Raw genomic sequence first — 19,075 nt, forward strand, 5'->3', positions numbered from 1 at the left:
AAATTAATTTTTAGTAACTGCAACATGATTAAATTTTCCAATATTTGGAAAATGTTACCAACAAGAAATAATATTGCTACTTGCATTTGTAATAACTATTTATTTCAAAACTTATAAATCTAACCATTTAAACCATTGCAAGCAACACATTGCACTTCATATATATCTATTTTCTTTCAAAATGATTGTTAACCAAAGAGATCTCAATAAACGTTTCGATTATAAACTTAAACATAAAAGAGATTATCCACTCAATTGATCGAGTAAACCAAATAAACCAGCTTCTCATGTTCATGACGAGTTTTAACCCATAAACCAAAAATACCTCCTGTCGTTTTACATATTGAGCACATTATGTCGATAGTGCACGAAAAATAAGTTAAGCTTCAGAGTTTGAAAAATCATCCCAGCGCCAAATTGTCCCATCCTCACAGCAACTTAAAATAGTACTACAACATAACAAAAGAAAAACTGCAGTTAAGAAAATTATTCCATCAAATTTAAGAGTGGCATCACCAAAAATATTAAGAAATCACCTTCCATCGAAGGACACAGCAGTTTGCCTGATTGGAGATTTTGATTGAACATGCGACAACCTGAAGATGACTCATACTTAGCATAAAAATTTGATCAAATACAAATCAAATCCATTAAAACAAGTGTTTAGAAAACGAACCTTGCAATAAGAACAGGAGGACTTGACTGCAATTCCCAAACAAAAATTTTCCCTTCCCTATTGCCTGGCAAATCCAGAAGAAGAAAAAAAGGGAATATAAAGACACAGTAAAAGCACAAAATTCAAAACTTGCTAACAAAAGATTACTTAAAATTGTTACAAATCTGCAATGAACAAAATGTGTAATACATACCTCTTGTCACGATAGGACTAAAGCTGTGCATTAGAAAAATAAAAATATTGAAAATATGAAATTTTTGCAATTAGTTACCCTTACCTATTGCAGCTGCATTGAAATGGAAATCACAAGAAAATTTGATGAACCATATATCGCACTCAGGAACAGGGTATTTCTGAAGTATGTCGACTGTGCCCTAAACAACAAAAAATAGAAAGGCTGAAGCTAAAAACAAAACTTCACACATACAAATACAAAGAAACAGATGATAGTTCTAACTAACCTCCCCGGCAGATTGTTCCTTCACTTTTGGCTCCCACAGGACAATTTCATTGTCAACACTCTGGAAACAGAATGTATAACACTATGAAATCAGAGAATATTCAAATCACAGATGCACAGCCAAGTTTTCACTTAAATGAACTCACCTAAAGCCTCATAACTTTCTCCCTCCCAACTATTGAATTACTTTTATTTATTTTATTAAAGGGTTGCAGACAAAAATCAAGTATGCTTAAACCAAACAAAAAGGAAAAGTAGTCCATAAAATAAATTGCATGTCTACCAAGTCCAATAAAGCTCCGCTAATTCCCATGTACTGAGCACCAAAGTGATACCATAAAATGGTCAAAAAATAGTTTTCTGTGTAGTAATAGCTGTGGAACTTGCTGATTTTATAACTGATTCATGAAGCTGATAGCATGGAAGCATAACATTTCTAAACTTAAACCAGGTTCTAACTTCCTATTGAAATCCAATATTCCTCGTTTTAATGATTCTTTTTACTGTTTGTATTTGGGAATCGTGTAAATTTTAGCTAGGAACATTTTTCCTACAACAAATCAAACTCTTATTTTCCTGCGGCAAGTAGACTGACGGTGGAATGAGCAAACACTCACCTTTGAGAGGATAAAATCGCCCAACCATCTATTACAATCAACATAATTTGAATGAACTGAAGCAGTGAATACCTGAAATTAGATACTATTTATTAGACACGATACGTGATATATGTGATAAAAATAAAGTGTTACTTACAGGAAACTGCACATATTTTGTGGGAAACTTTGAAGGGATGTCTGTCCATGTGAATGATTTTTCTACATAGCCCCAGAAGTCTGCAATAACATGAGGGCAAAGATGGTTTACAATGAAAAAGAAAATAATACATTAGGTACACTACCCCTGTTGTCAATTTAAATCCTGTGATCCCTTCATAGCTAAATCTAATTTTGAGATTGACTCTAAATAGTAGTAAAGAGTGCACGAATTTTACAAATTTATACTTTCTGAATGTGATAATCCAAGAGTGTTTACATTACATAGACAGTCATAGTTATTTTTAGGGAAAATTATGCGACCTTTCCTGGTATAATTATCATCTTTTCTATATGGTACCATCCATTACATTATGGAAGATACAATGAAACTCAACTATATGGTATAAAGGGTAAACAAAAGCAAACCAATGGAACATTAGTGGCCGACATGAAATTAAATGCCTTACCCTTCATAGACCATATCTTTACAGTATTATCCATGCCGCAAGTGGCAATCTTACATATATCTGATGGATGAAAATCCTACAGTAAGAAATATAAAGTTACTTGGGCTAGTAAACAAATGTCAAAACTTCGATTATCACCACAATTTGGTAATTTATCAAGTGAAAGGGGCGATATATTAGATGCATAATACACTTACAACACTTAAAACTTCATTACGGTGTCCTCCAGCTCCAGCAAATATCAAAACACATACTCCGGTGTGAATATTCCATATCCGAACAGATTCATCCTGGTCAACCTTACAAGTTATTGCATGAAAAGATAAATGATTCTTTAGTTAGTGAAATAACAGAGAGAGGTGACATTTACTTTGCTGGCAGATAGCACGAGTGATGGCTTCAACGTTTGAGTCCTGATTTCATTTATGGAATCACCATGGCCAACAAAACTCTGTAGAGAGAACGGTATCATGTCAAGGAGCAAGAAGAATTACATTACTAATACTTTTGAATATTATTGAATTAAAACAAATTAATTTAAGGCATTTAGCTAGCATCAGTTACCACAAAACTCCAAACTAACTAGTTACCGATACTAAATTTAAAAAATATAATAATCTGATTCCTCTTCTGCAAATAGACTGAACAATAACTATCATTATTGTTACTGCAAAAATACCTTGTGTAACTTCTCATTGCCAGCATCAATGACTCGAATTACACCATTGATTCCTCCAGCCACAACAAATGGATTCCCATCAGTATCGCATGCCCAGCTCACTGTATAAAAAGATTCATCCTTCTGGACTACAGAAAAAATAGATTAAAATTGATGCAGTTTCTTAGGTAATAATAATAATAATAATAATAATAATAATAATAAAAATAAATTAAAAAAAGAAAAGAAATGTTAGCACAGAAGAGAGTAGAGTGTTGGCTTACATCTGCATCTACATAAGACTGCAATACAGCAATAACTCCTCCTTCAAGGCAATGATAAATGGTAACCTAATAATTGAAAAAGATAAAGGGTTAAAAATTGAAACTTTCAAGTGCAAGGAAAAAAGGCTATGATAGAATTGAATGGAAAAAGAATAGAAAAAGGAAGAGAACCCGATTGCCACCAACAGTGGCGAAAACATTGAAGTAGCGGGAGTCAATGAAGTTGAAAACAATAGCATATAGAGGACGCTTGCCCTCTTGGAGGCGATTGGTGACTCTATACTCTCTTTTCTTTGAAGAATTCAAGTTACCAATCACTGGTTCAGATCCCAAATTAAACAACTTCACCATTTCTAACTACCAACTTAGTTTCAAATATGCTGTTTCAAAATAACAAGTTCTCTCCTCTTCCTACCGAAGAATTGCTGTTGTCTCCCCACCTGCTATTAACAAGTAGTATAATTAAAATCAACACATCAAATTATTAAATATAATACGATTATTGATCAAACCAGGAAACAACTACAATTAAAATGCCAGAGGGCCACAAAGCCCAGCCCAAGGAACATAAATTGGAGCAAACAAAATATCCACTATTCATTTGATGTGCTTGGCGCACTCCATGACTGCCTAACTCACTTTTTTATAAGACTTGGTATCCGGCTCAAGGATGATTAATTCTTGGGACACCAATCCAACCGTCCACTAGTGGGGAGCCCAGTTAAAGTCAGAGCTTTTGCTCTGTATGGACTGGTCCAACACAGGAAGTGACACTGGGAGGATTCGAACCTGAGACCTTGAGAGGAGCACACTCTCCAAGGTCTCAAGCCTTCATCATCAGGTTTGCCATGTGGGTTGACTGCCTAACTCACTTTAATATATGTACAAATTTTATACAAATAATAAAAAAAAATTCATTGACATGACATAAAATAATGTACTCATTTTTCTTTGTCTGTTTTCCACTAGCAGTGAACATCATTTTGTAGAACAAATATATGCAGAAACTCCACACCGAACATGGACAAGTAGCTCTAGAACATTTTCATATTTGCTTTGTAGTAAGTAGGATTAAGTACTGGACTTGAGAAGTATACATGTAGTAAAATAAGCAATCTACAATACGATTTAGACTCAGATGAGGAATTATTATAGACACGAGATATGAAATTCTCAATAATCCGAATCTCAGAAACACTCGGAGTTGACAGCCAAATAAAAAGCTGCCAGCTGAATTGGATATCAAGCCTATATGAACAACAAACTTAAATATCTACATCGGAACTTAAAACTCAATGTTTTCTGCATCGATCTGCGAAATTTGAAAGAAAGAAAAAAGAGACAGAACATTAAGTTTGTTGATGAAATCAGAACCCACATGAAACTAGCCAAGAGAACATGATAATAACAAGTAAACCACTCGAATCGACAATATAAAAGTAAATAAATGAGATATAATAATCCCATCAAATTTCTACACGATGTTATTACCTAAAAAATCTGAGCATTAAAATTGCTCACATAAAAAATATCAACAAAGAAATATATTGCAGTGTGTCTTTCATAAAAAATGCCAATCAAGAAACATTACAACTGCGACAAAAACAGATTCAGCAAGAAAACGATAATAACCTAAGAAGGGAGGAAGAAATCGAGTACACAGGAGCTTCGAATTGATTCAACAGCATCCGAAGCGAAAACCCTAGGTGAATATATATACATTTAATATTGGATCAACAGAGGATGGCCCATCATTGATTGGCCTTATTCTTAACCCATATAATCTTTGAAATTTGTGAGTTAGGGTCAAAATAGCTATATCATTGACGGGGGTGTATTGGGGTAGTCATACTACGGGCAAAATGTGATGGGCCGTCCAATTGAAAAAAAATAAGAAATACAAAATCTAAACAAAATTGTCAAAATGTGTGGTGAAACTAAAGCTACCGGCCTGTTTGGATAAACAACTTATTACCAGCTTAGCACAAGCGCTTATGTATAAGCTTACATAAGCTATTTTTATAGCAAAAGATAAAATCAAGATAAATTGTTTTTACATATGCTACGAGCTGATTTCATACACTATATTAGAGAACTTATGAAAATAAGCTGAAACAAACTTATGAAAATTGTCATAAGTTATTTTCATAAGCTCTCCCAAACAGTATCACAAAACTTATGTTAGTAGATAAGCTCAAATAAGCCAATCCAAACAGGAAATTGTAGCATCATGTCAAAATGTGCGGTGAAACTAAAATGACCGCCCAAGCAAACATTTACCAAGTCTTTTAGTTTCTGACTTGCAACAAAAAACTTTGTACCAAATTGACATTTCATCAAATACCAAGTGTGCAACCAAAGAGGAGACAAGGAACATATTCTCTCATAAATTCAATGTCCAGCACTTACTAATCAAACATTTCGAATCAAATGCAAATGATGAATGATTTCACAAATAGTAACTATATTTTAAGAGAACTAATTGAAAATAATCATTTCACAATATGTACAAGGAAACATTAAGATTGTTACAAAAATGGAAACTTTACTAGACAATAGTGTAACTAACATTGCAAATTGAGCACAAATATAAAGAAATAAACAACTTTGAGAGTGAGAACAAGATTGAAACCTGAAATTGAAAGCTTGAAGTGAAAGTCTGAGAGAGAATATGAAAATGAGAAGCTTACTTCTGAGTGGTGAGAGCCATGGAAGTGATCAGCGTTCTTCCCTACTGTTCATGCGACGGCGCACGGTGGCCGGCGTGGAGGAGAGTAGGAGAATCTGGTGATGGACGATTGTTGGTGTCGGAGAGTTAGGGTTTCAAATTATCTCAAATTTTTCATAAAGTATTTTTGTATTAAATTAAGAATTTAGACTTTAGAGAATTCAAAAGCTAAAGGATGATGGTGACATTTTTTTTCGAGAATTGATTTTTTTTGCTTCAAAAATTAATTACAATCATGTCATAAAGATTTTGTTCAACAAACAGCTTATTTGCAACTTATAACATTCTCCTATATGCTTAATTATCATGAGTTTATATAAGTTATTTTCATAAGTAATTTTGAAAAATTTATGAAAATATAAATTTACATGAGTTGTTTTCGTGAGTAAAAAAAAAATATAAGTTGTTTTCATAAATAATTTTGAAAAACTTATGAAAATTTTATAAATTGTTTTAATGAGTTCTTTCGAGTAATTTCATGAAATTTATGTCGACAGATAAGTTTAAATAATTCAATTTTAACCGTAACTTTTTACTTCTACAATTAATCTTTGACTTTAAATTATTTTTTAATTGATTTTAGGTTGTCTAAAAATACTCACTTTACATTCAATTCAATTTTACTCCCTCCATTTTCTTAAAAGTGTCAAGTTCTATCATATTTAGTGTTTCTAATAAACTGTTCAGTTTGTGTTTTAAGGATACGATTTGTCAATTATACCTTTTGTCAATTATTGTTATCATTTTCAATATATTTTTATATATATATATTTGAAAGAAAGTTTGTTTCTTTTTTTTTTTACGATATGAGAGTTTGTTGCTTCCTTGTTATATTCAGATTTAAACAGAATTTTTTTGCTAATGTCAAGTTTCAAACCAAGTACATTTAGGTTGCAAAGTGACTCCTCAACCAAGGGGCTACCTGGGAAACAAGCAATTTAAACAGAATTTGTTACTTATAATAATGGTTCATTGAAGATTTAAATAAGATGAGTACGTACTAGGTAAAAAAAATGAATTTATTGGTGAATTAAGATGAGTGTATAATAGAAAGATAGGGTGAAAAAATTCACTTTCTTAATTTGGTGTTATCATTCTAACTGAACACTTTTAAGAAAACGGAGGGAGTAGTTTTAATATTACATAAAAAAAAATTAGTTAAAATATAACATTTCATCCAATATCAAACACAGTGAAAAAATCTAAGTTTTTTTCTAAAAAAACAAAAAAGTAAAAATCTAATGAAATTTACATATAAGTTTCGAAGGGAGTTTTGAACTTAATTCACAACTAATGTGATGAAAAGGTCACCTCAATCTTTTACAAATTCAATAAGTGATATAGACATCAACTTCGTAAATTCGGATGTATGGATATTTTAGTTACTTTGATTTTATCATATTACTTCTAGAGATTGTGTCATTGTATGTTATTACATTGGATGTTGGGAGTTTATTTGAATATTCATCTTTTATTTTTTTAGTGATGTTGAATATGTGATTGTATTTAATGTACTCATGTACTCGATCAATATGAATGAATGAATATCAATTTTTATTTTTATTTTGCTAAGTTAAGAATATTATGGCTCATTTGGTGCACAGGATAAGAGACATGATATGATAACTGTATCATATTCCGTCTCAATCCAGTGTTTGGTGACACGGCAGGATATGATAAGTTAATCCTGAAGCTTATCTTATCTTGTCTATTTAGTTAAAATTCTTATCCTGAATTTGAGCTGGGTTACTAACAGGATAGGATAAGAGAAAAAAAATTACTGATTTATTCTATAAAATATATTTTAAAATAAAAAATGAAAATTAATAAAATATAAATAATAAAATAATTTGATAGTAAATTAATAATAAAATAATTAATTTTTAAATATAAAAAAAATGTGATTTTCTCACAAGGGCAATTTTGTAATTTATATAATCTAAAAAATCGAAATTCTACTAAAATTACAATATTTTAAAGTAAAATAATTATTAAAAAATTCTACTTAATTTAAATTTTATAACAAATTAAATATAATTATTTTGCAATGTTAATTTTATTATTTACGTATGAGATATATCATATATTTATTTAGCTTATCTAACATGTATATATCATTGAGTTTTTTTTTTAAAAAAAAGTAATATATCATTGAGTTATTTATTTGATCATAATTCATATAAGAAATTAAGCTTGATTATTTTCTCATGATTTTTATTTAAAATTATATAAAGGTATTTGATTACTTAATTATATTTTTTATTTATAAAATTCAAAGTATAACAAAATAATTTTTAAAAAATAACAATTCTTATACAAGGGTAATTTTGTCATTTAAATATGTTATACACGTTATCATATTATTATGAGGAAGTATGTATTAAAAACATTATATAATAATTATCATGTTTGCTATCATGTGTGCACCAAACACAAGATAGGATAACTGGGGATAACTGTTATCCTGCTGATATCATATCATATCTTTATCATGTTTTATATCCTATTCTGTCACTATCTTATTCAGCGCACCAAACAGACCCTTAATATGTAATGAGATAATTAGTTAGATGTTGAGGTTTACATGGGTTCGACAAATACAGTCGACCCGCTCAAATCCACTCAATCCAACCCAAAAAAGTTGGTTGGTTCGGGTCATTGGGTGTACATGGATTTCGAAATGAAAAATTCATTAAAAAATCGAGTTTCAGGCAAAACCAGACTTATACCCAAAGAACCCATCGACCCACTGATATAATGTTGCAATAATTTTTGGAAAATGCTAACGAGTGTCCCCGATGCACTATTTAAGCATCTTAAGTAGTAAGTTTTTATGAAAAAATTATGAAAATGTACGAAGTCAACGCATTGGAAATTGAAATATTTCACTTTTTGCATATATTATTTCCTTAAATTGAATATTTAAAGAGTGCTCCTTGGGCACTCGTTAGCAAGACCCTAATTTTTTTTTGAAATATTTTTCATACCAATACCAAGGATTTTGCTTTTGCCGTTTGATCATTAAAAAAAGAAAAACTCAATGTTCAATACTCCAATTTCCAAAACAAGTTGTATGTGTGTATATTTCAAAAGGCAAACACATTATTCTTCCGCACTTCACGGTCTTTGAAAATAGTGAATATATGTTATTTTAAGAAAAAAAATATGATGATATTATCATTTTATGATGCTAAGAAACAGTGAAAATAGGTTACATTATTTTTTAAGAAAATAAAAAGATTGAGTTATTTTTATAAAAAAAATATATAATGATTCGTTATTTAGTCATTTAATTTAAAAATTTATTTTTGAATAACCCACTACCTACTCAACCCAACCCGGAATTAAGTGAGTTTATCCAACCCGGACTAATGCTAAAATGGGTGGATATTTTTTTCGACCCAATTCGAAGTATCTTATGTAGTTCGGGTTTTAATTTTGGTCAAACACACATCAATCCGGCTCATGTACACCCCTAGTTACATGCATATTCATAATTAGGGGTGGCAAAATGGGTTTGGCCCACCGGGCCGGCCCATTTGACTTGCCATTTTTTGCGGGTCGGGCTAAGGTTTTCAACTTGCCATCTTAAGTTGGCCCGGTCCGCCTAGCCTGCTTAAAAAATTGGGCAGGGGCAAGGCGAGTTTGCCCGCTGGCTTTCCAATTATTTTTTTTAGAATGAAATTCGAGCTTGCATTGATAAAGTGTTTGACATGTGTTTTGTTTTGTCCTTTATTTGTCTTGTTAACAACTAATTACTGCTCCTGTTTAAAATATAAACAAATTTTAATCAAACAAAATTGATATATTAGATCAAAATTTTATATCAAATATAAATTAACTTTATTTTAACCAATTTTATGTATATTTGATGACCAACTTTTACTTATATTTATAATCAAAGTAACTAAAGTATATGCACATTTAATAGATGAATCTAACAATTAATAAATCGCTTATAATTAAAAGGTGAATCTAACAATATAATAAATTCCTTATAAAATTTCTATTTTGACTCTTGAATTAACATTAGCTTTTTAATTACTAACTTCATTTCTTCTTCAAAAATGGTAAAAATATTTTCATGGTGTGGTATATATAGTAATTAAAAAAGAGTTCACAACAAGTTTATTCCTATCATATAAGATATGAAAGATCTATTCTATGAGAAGAAAATATGAAGATCTAAACCGGTTAGCTAGTTTTGCAGAATATGGATCCCTAGATCACTTTTTTTTTTTTCCTTTCAAAATTGAGATACGATTATGTACAAACTTTTCAAGTTCAATTTCTCACACAATTCCCAGATCAATTATGATAAAACAATACAATAATTTACATCAATTATTGGATAATCACTAACACACATGTCTCATTCCTAATGTGGCGAAATTGATTTCGAATGCGAAGAAACTCACATAAATTTCAACTAATAAGAGTGTGTTAGAGATTATATTTCTTACGCGACTTAATTACCATATTATATATATATATATATATACGAAATAATATCTTAGGTCAAAGGGTGCACAACCTTGATTGAAAATAGAGGCGTCAACTAGATGTTAATGTTCCTCTTAGGTCAACTACTATGACACTGGTATTGTCTCTGCTACCCTTTGCCAATGCTATCTCAGATAATAGTGTTGCAGCTTCAGCAGCACGACTACTTTGATTACCAACCCCATGACAAACTCTCCTAATTTGGCCTTTGAAGCATTTTCTTGCAATTTGGCAAGCAAGTTCACTAGATATGACACCCCACAAGCCATCACTTGCTAGTATGAGAAATTCATCATCGATGGTTCGCTTTGTCACAGTGACTTCAGGTTTCGATATTACATATGGTCGAAGATATTGATCTCCTGCAAGTATTAAACTACATAGTTAGAACAAATAGAATTGATTCTTAATGAAATGATTCTTAATTTGAATCATTTGATACAATACATTCAACTCTTTGTAAATATTTTCTAAATCTATTTCACAAATCACACTCATAATCGATTTAATTTGTTATTTGTTGAGAATAAATAAATCATTGATTTGATTTTTATGTTCAAAAGTTGATGTTCATGACTCTGGAAATAAGAGTCTAATTAAAACTTGAGTTTGACTTATGAAAAATTAATTATTTGAGCTTAACAAATTTAATCGGGCTTAACTAAAAAATTAAGCTTAACTTGTTAAAAATTAGTAATATTGGACTTGCCTTGTTAAATTCATTTTTTTGACTAATTGTTAAATTCATTTATATCTCCACTTTTTTAATTATGCACACTTTTCTTAATTTTGAATACAATAAAAAATTTAAATTAATTTAAATTTTATAATATTAAAGTTTTATATATTTCTATAAGAAGTCTATAATACAAATAGCAAAGACTAGAATAACTTAGCAGATTTTTTGGACTTGATTTTTTTTCCCTAGACTTAGAGAGAAGTCCGAAAACTGTTTTTTTTTTTTTTCAAGTATCTGAAATCTTATTCTACGACAACTGCATAGATTAATCCATCGATATAACTTTAATTGCACTACGAATCGAACTCTCGGCCAAATTATTAAGAGTTCAAAACTTGAGCCAATTAGCCAAATGATTAAAAAAACCGCTTTGATCAAATATTTAACAAAATGAGCTGAATACTTTACAAATAGCTTTGCTGACTTACACCCTAACTTTTAGAAGTTTCCATGTAATTTGATAAAAGGATTCCTCTTGCGATCAAACATATTTATGCAACATTCTTATAACATTGGAAATTTCCACGTGTTTGACCATAAGCAGACACAAGAACAAGTAGTACTTTTAAGAACAAGTCAAGAATATTTTGATTGTTAAAGAATAAAGAAGAGAATATATCAAGAATCGTAATATTTAATCATTTATTTCCGTCCACTAATCTTCAAAGAATTTAATAATCAGACACTTTCTTAATAATTTTAAAATTCAAACATCAGTATATATACGCAAAACATGTGGCAAACTTGTTTTGTATTTTTGTACTATAAAAATGAATCACATTCTATTAGATTCCTCTTCATGAGAGTTAAGAACTTAATCAACATATGTACCAAAAAAAAATAAAAAGTGTAGCTAATTTTAAAAGGATTAGTTAAGAACTTAATTTCTGTTTTTTTTTTTTGTGGTTCTAATTTTAATATAGAAAATTATCAGATGAAATTATCTTTAGTTTTAAGTGTAGCTTTTGTGTATTCAGTCTGATGTTAGCGAGGAAGAATATATATTGGAAAGTTAGTGTAAGGATGAGGAAATAGACAAATGAAAAAGTAAGTGGAAGTGAGGATGAGAACAAAGTAATTGAAAGGATTAGTTTTCTTTGGATGTAGCTAAGTCGCTTCCAATTTTGAAACTAGAGGAATTCACTATATCATAAATTAAACTTAATAAAATCTGTTTATGATCCATTAAGTTTAGGCATATACATGATACTTCATAGTTGATTTGGTGTTAGTGTTGTGGCTACTCGACATAAGTGTGCTCTCCTTTGTTATAAGGATCAGGTGTATTTATTCCATACTTTTAAATTATAACCTGCATTGGCTTAAAATGACACAAGTCATTAGATTGCTTTAATTTATTCTATTTTGTGAGGTTTTGACTCTGATTCATGGCAGATAACCTGACACAAGTCAACTATGAAACACTTTCAGACAAAAAAATTCCACATCTTTTGGCAATGTTCAGCTGGTTTACAAGGCTTTTTCTTCCTCAAGACTCTCAAAATCAAATCTCTTCCCCCATCAACACTTTTCCATGCTTTATTGGTAAGAATATTTGAAATTCAAATTTTACCCCCTTTGCTTTTCAATATCAATAATTGATTTGGTTAGGTCATACTTTATCCTCTTTAATTTCTATTTATTACTTCTAAGGTCTTTTAATTTAAGTATATTAAAAAAAGGTTTTCTAAGTATAGAACATATGCAAGCCTCTTAAAGCTAATGGTTTAAGTCTTGGCTCAATCTATTTGTTTCTTAAAGCTAATTAGTGAATCAATGAGACTTGAAATGATTCTATCCGTTTCTTATAGCTACTTTCTGCACATTTTTTGTTTGTCAATCTCATATGAAAATTATAGCTACTTTCAATTTGTCAATCAGACTTGGCAGTGTTCAGATCAGATTTGGGTTAGTGTTGGAATAATTTATATGTGATGTGTGTTCAATCATAGTTGGTAGTCCATCTAAGGTTTAGATTTTTGTAATTATTTTACTTAGAAATACCAAGGGGCTTATAGCTCAATGATGCTTCTAATCATATGGCTTTTTGTGGTGTCAATTATCAGTGCATGCATGCTAGCAGCTAGCTTGGCATCCATATATCTTCACTGTCCTGCATCTAACAACACATATCGTTTGCTAAGAAGTATTTGATAGATAAACTCTAGGATTGTTATATTAAAAACCATGCATCATGCATATGCCCTTCAACATGACCCAATGAGTTCAAGGCTTGCAATAATGGATTAAGCTTATTTTCTCTATATTTGCTTTGATTATGTTACATTTTCTACACATGAACTATGGTTTCTATTGTCATTATATAAGACTTTGAATTAGTTAAGAAAATTGTGTTTCAAGTTTGGGAGCTTTTACACAAAAACTGGGGCATGTATTTTGGACGAAACATGCTCCTTTTGTTACTTAACTCTCATACCATATATTTGACCTACTATTGGATGAAACATGTTGCATTTTGTTATTTTACTTTCTCAACTTTCATACCATATATTTGACACACTTCTTTTATTGCAGGTGCACCTATAGTAGGTATGCTTTTTGAGAAGATAGAATAAGACACTGACGCACATGATAAGAACGTTGAGGGATAAGGAGAAGAAAAAGGAATAGAATGGTAAAACTGATGCATAGTATAGGGAGGATCGTGTAATGTACATATATGCTATCATACATTTAAAACCACACATTCAATTTGTTGACTCTATATTTGAAGAGATTATTATGCAATGGCTTAAATTTGAATTTGGAGTTAGACAAAAGTTATGTATTTTAGGGTTTTACGAAAACTATGATTTAATTTTTTTTTCTTATTATGTTTTCTATCCTTGGGTAAGTGAATTATGTAACCTTAGTTGTAGTAATAACTTCATTCTATTTCTTAACAAGTACATTGAAAAATATTTGAAGAAGTACATTTCCATTTCTATTATCTAAGAAGTAATGCTTAATTTCTGCACAAAATATTTGAGAATTACTGCCTCTCATACCACATTCTCACCAAAAGAACATGTTAATATGTGAGAAAAACATAGAAGTACTGGCGTTTTTCTTTTCTTTTTTGTAGTGTAGTGTAGGATTACAAGTATATTATATTTTAATGGATATAGATATAACTTATAAGTCTACTAACATAAAAATACCAAGAAAATGAGGTAAGTGAAGCATAGTTTTGTCTTAATTTTTAATTTTTTTTTTCTTTCTCTATTTTGGAAAAATTTCTTTGGTATAGTGTAAACATTCACTTTGAAAAGGAACAAAGAGTAGTAGGCAATAGGCAGTCCTTGAGTTGAAATGAAGAAAACAAAACGAAAGACCATTGATAGTTAAAATTTTGTCACTATTGTTCAATTCTTACAACACGCTATCTTTTGTGGCACTCCCCCTGAAATGTCAATATTATAGAGGGATTGAATTTTAAGTTATCCCATTTTATGGAAACAATTTTATATAGAATAAATTGTAGGTTTTAAAAGTAAAAATTTGTTGACACAAAACACGGGGAGTGTCCCACATGGATGCTGAATTAAAGGAATTTCAAGTTATCCCATTCTATGGAAACAATTTTATATAGAATAAATTATAGGTTTTAAAAGTAAAAATTTGTTGACACAAAACACGGGGAGTGTCCCACATGGATGCTGAATTAAAGGAATTTCAAGTTATCACAATCTATGGAAACAATTTTGTATAGAAGAAATTGTAGGTTTTAAGTGAAAGTTTATTGAGACAAAACACGGGGAGTGTCCCATATGAATGTTGAAGGGAATGAATTTCAAGTATTCTCAATCTATGGAAACAATTTTGTATAGAAGAAATTGTAGGTTTTAAAAGTGACAATTTATTGACACAAAACACGGGGAGTGTACCATATGGATGCTGAAGGGAAGGAATTTCAAGTTATCTCAATCTATGGAAACAATTTTATATAGAAGAAATTATAGGTTTTAAAAATGAAAATTTATTTACACAAAACACGGGGAGTGTCCCATATTGATGCTGAAGGGAAGAAATTTCAAGTTATCCCAATCTATGGAAACAATTTTGTATAGAAGAAATTGTAGGTTTTAAAAGTGAAAATTTATTGACACGAAACACGGGGAGTATCTCATATGGATGCTGAAGGGAATAAATTTAAAGTTATCCCAATCTATGGAAACAATTTTGTATAGAAGAAATTGTAGGTTTTAAAAGTAAAAGTTTATTGACACAAAACACGAGGAGTGTCCCATATGGATGCTGAAGAAATGAATTTCAAGTTATCTCAATCTATGGAAACAATTTTGTATAGAATAAATTGTAGGTTTTAAAAGTAAAAGTTTATTGACACAAAACACGGGGAGTGTCCCATATGGATGCTGAAGGGAATGAATTTCAAGTTATCTTAATCTATGGAAACAATTTTGTATAGAAAAAATTGTAAGTTTTAAAAGTGACAGTTTATTGACACAAAACACGGGGAGTGTCCTATATGGATGCTGAAGGGAAGGAATTTCAAGTTATCTCAATCTATGGAAACAACTTTGTATAGAAGAAATTGTAGGTTTTAAAAGTGGAAGTTGTTTGTTTGTTGGTTTATGTTCTAAGTATAACAACAATTATATTATTATGTCTTTTTTATATGGTTATGTTATATTAACAACCAATTGTCTATTATGTCAAAAAAAAAAGAAAAAAAAAAATGTCTAAGTGATATATTTAATCGTCCTCGCCCGTGCAACCTCGCCCGTGCGTTGCACGGGTTCCTAACTAGTTAATGAACATTGTGTCACATCTTGATTGGTTAAAGATTTAAAATCAACCATCGCATATGATTAAACTACTATAAAAATCTCTCTTTTTCTTTGGTCAAAATTACTCTGCTATATATTCTAAAAAAAAGGCAGAGCTTTTTTGATGGCTGATTAGAGAAAAAGGTCGTTAAACAGCAAACGGAAAAGATATACATGTAACAAAAACAAGCAAGTAGAGATAATCCCATAAACATGGATTAACATTAACTAACAAATCCCATGCATTGATTAATGATCATTATATCATGAAGAATTAAAATTTGAAACAAACCTATAGATCGGGAAGTGGCAAGAACGCCAAGAACACGATGGCCATTCCAGTTTATGACCCTTCCACCAACTTCTTCTATGCGCATCAACTCATCAGGCCTGTCCGGCTGTAAATAGCAAGGAAACCAATATGTCAAAGATTGATCTACTTAATTAAATGCAACACATGCATACTAGTACAATATAAGATCTCAAATCTTAAAAATAATAATAATATTCAAAATAATAATTGATTGTCTATAAACATACAGTACATGCGAGTGACATTGCACATTCACATTCCTAAGTCCTAACGTACATTAGTTAGCAACCGCCAACCAACAATCTTGGATTCTTGGAATTATCAAATTAAAAATTAAAGTGAATTTTTTTTTAAGTTCAACGAATTGAGTTGAACTCTTCAATGTTACTGATTTATACACAATTGTACACAAGATACTTATAAGTTAATGTCAAAATTTTCCAAAAAAAAAAAAGTTGCCCTAGCTTTAAAATGTAGTAGACTAGTACTTCTTAGAAGTCAAGAACACAGTAGTACAATCATATAAAACAAATCATGTTCGAGTAAGGTCGTTAGTAGACTAGTACTTTTAGTCAGGTTTAAATTTGTGTTGATCGTATTAATACACAATACAACAGGTTTGTAGTAATATATCTTGGTATCGCAAATGCAATTGTAATTGTATCAACTCGCGGTTTAACCATATCTCTCGATAAGATATAAAAATTCGTAGCATAACTACCACCACAATTTAGAATCATATACAGTCATAACATAACATCTAATCTAAATTAGAAAATAATTAATCAAATAAAAAATACTACAAATTATTTACTGAAGGATCTGCGTTCGAGCTTAATTGCTTAAAATATCCCATAATTATATAAATTAATTTAGAAAAAGCAAATATATACATACTTTATGATCAGTAGACAAGTCCACAGCTTCGCCGGCTCTTCCCATAACCGCTCTAGAATCGCCACAATTTGCGACAACAATCTCGGTCGTGGAAACAACTGCCACAACAGCAGTGGACCCCACAGTCCTAACAGCTGCATCACCTGCCACCTCACTATCCATTTTACCAAAACACCCTTCCATCACTCTTTCCCAATCCCATTCATCATCCTTCCCACATCTCTCCACCTCCTCCGCCACAACCTGATGAAACCTCTCCTTACACGCCTCTGCAACCTGAGCTCCGCCGTGACCGTCATAAACACCGAAAAAATCACACTTCTCACTATCCTTAACCGCAAAACCTATCTCCACACTCACCGCATCCTCCATTTCCTTCCTAGTGCCTATCGTAGACACCGAACCGTACGATAGAACTTCTGATCCATTTCGCTTTGAGCTCCGATCTTCCTCCTCCGATGATGAGGAAGTTGCTAAAGATAGCGATATCTCAACCGATTCATGAATCTCTCGTCGCTCATTCTCCGTCACCGTACCACTGCCGGTGTCATTTCCGACGTGGATCTTCGTTTGACAACTATACTTCATTCTCCGGATTTTCAACCTCCTCCGGTGAACATTCTCCAATTTCGTAACTGCCTCAACAGAATCCACACGTCGGAGAGTCGATTCCGACGAGTGTCGTTTCGTGTCTTTCATCGTCGTTTTTGCATGCAAAGAAGAAAACAGAACAGAAAAAAACAATACGAATAATAATTTTGTGAAGTGTTGGTAAAAACGGCGGTAGAGGTGAAGACGCAAATTTAAAGTGGCTGATTGCGAGATCTGAAGGACAATGAATCCGAGCCGTTGATTTCAAATGAGTTGGTTAATCTGGTAACAGGTGGAATTTTAAAGGACCAGTAAACTGGATTTTTGTGAAGGAGACGTGGACGGTTTAGATTAAAAAGGTGGGTACGTGGAAGGTTGATGTTGGGGGAAAGTGATACATTGTGTTTGTGTGGGACCAGTTGGTAAGGAAAATATTAAACGAAGAAAAGAAGAAAGTTATATATAAGGGATTTGGAAAGAAAAATCTACTTGAACTATGGTTGATTTCTGAATTGGAAAAAATTTCCAATATTGTTTTGATTAATAATTTCTGTCTTCAATATTTTTTTAATAACTTATTATTTGACGTAAATATAAAGAAATTTTTATTATCGTTAATAATAACTAATCTTTTTCAAAAAACTTGTATATCATACAAAATGGATTCTTCCTTCCACTAAATTTTTGTTAAATATAGACGAAGGAAATCGAACATCCAAACAACTACTTAAAATATCCAAAAAAAAATTAATTAGACCAATTTATGGTTGGCAATAAAATATCTAAGTTAGACCAAAATAAAAGAGAAAGAGATGGATGGGTCATAGTCAGGGTCATAGGATAGTTTACGTGGCAATATAGATGTTGCTATCCGTAAATTTATGCTTTTGTTGAGGTTAGCGAGGTTGAAGGACATGTGTTATGTGGAGAATGGTTGCGTCTTTGATTTGGACCCTAGCATGAAAGACTAGATATAGTAGATACCATTGAACTTTCGTAACCACTACACAGTATATAGACACGCACGCATTCTTCTTTCTTTGTCCATGCTTCATATTTGGTGTGGCTACCCACGTTAAGTATGCATCTTGTTTTCTTTATATTCTTTGAATTTTTCATCTTAAAAAGCAAGAAACAAAGATGAGGTGTGGTGTTGAAAATTAACTACTGATTTAATTGATTTAATTTGCAATTAAGTAATTAACACAATA

The 19,075-nt window shown here is 31.1% G+C and overlaps 2 protein-coding genes and 1 long non-coding RNA gene across 6 annotated transcripts; 1 reads left to right on the forward strand and 2 right to left on the reverse strand.

The window, feature by feature from the left end:
* Positions 1-126: 126 nt before the first annotated feature.
* LOC123881625 (polycomb group protein FIE1) lies at positions 127-6,277 on the reverse strand. Of its 4 annotated transcripts, none has more exons than XM_045930356.1 (14): positions 5,994-6,277; positions 3,475-3,743; positions 3,304-3,369; positions 3,041-3,163; positions 2,732-2,812; positions 2,559-2,651; positions 2,362-2,437; positions 1,893-1,972; positions 1,754-1,825; positions 1,138-1,197; positions 954-1,050; positions 677-740; positions 537-596; positions 127-449 (listed from the first exon to the last, which is right to left on the reverse strand). In XM_045930356.1, the coding sequence occupies exons 2-14, from the start codon at positions 3,652-3,654 to the stop codon at positions 380-382; spliced, it is 1,122 nt and encodes a 373-aa protein (XP_045786312.1). In that variant the 5' UTR covers positions 3,655-3,743; positions 5,994-6,277; the 3' UTR covers positions 127-379. The 4 variants fall into 4 exon arrangements, with proteins under 4 accessions (XP_045786312.1, XP_045786324.1, XP_045786304.1 ...); XM_045930368.1 differs by having other exon boundaries at positions 3,475-3,746; positions 5,994-6,271; XM_045930348.1 differs by having other exon boundaries at positions 5,936-6,271.
* A 3,956-nt stretch (positions 6,278-10,233) lies between these two features.
* LOC123885112 (probable protein phosphatase 2C 8) lies at positions 10,234-18,177 on the reverse strand. Its single transcript, XM_045934368.1, has 3 exons — positions 17,274-18,177; positions 16,356-16,461; positions 10,234-10,896 (listed from the first exon to the last, which is right to left on the reverse strand). The coding sequence occupies exons 1-3, from the start codon at positions 17,970-17,972 to the stop codon at positions 10,586-10,588; spliced, it is 1,116 nt and encodes a 371-aa protein (XP_045790324.1). The 5' UTR covers positions 17,973-18,177; the 3' UTR covers positions 10,234-10,585.
* On the forward strand, positions 11,830-14,033 carry LOC123885121. The gene is made up of 2 exons (XR_006801081.1): positions 11,830-12,818; positions 13,809-14,033. It is a non-coding gene; the product is annotated as an uncharacterized LOC123885121 (long non-coding RNA).
* Positions 18,178-19,075: the final 898 nt, after the last annotated feature.

Source organism: Trifolium pratense, linkage group LG1, assembly GCF_020283565.1.
Source record: "Trifolium pratense cultivar HEN17-A07 linkage group LG1, ARS_RC_1.1, whole genome shotgun sequence".
Taxonomy (NCBI): domain Eukaryota; kingdom Viridiplantae; phylum Streptophyta; class Magnoliopsida; order Fabales; family Fabaceae; genus Trifolium; species Trifolium pratense.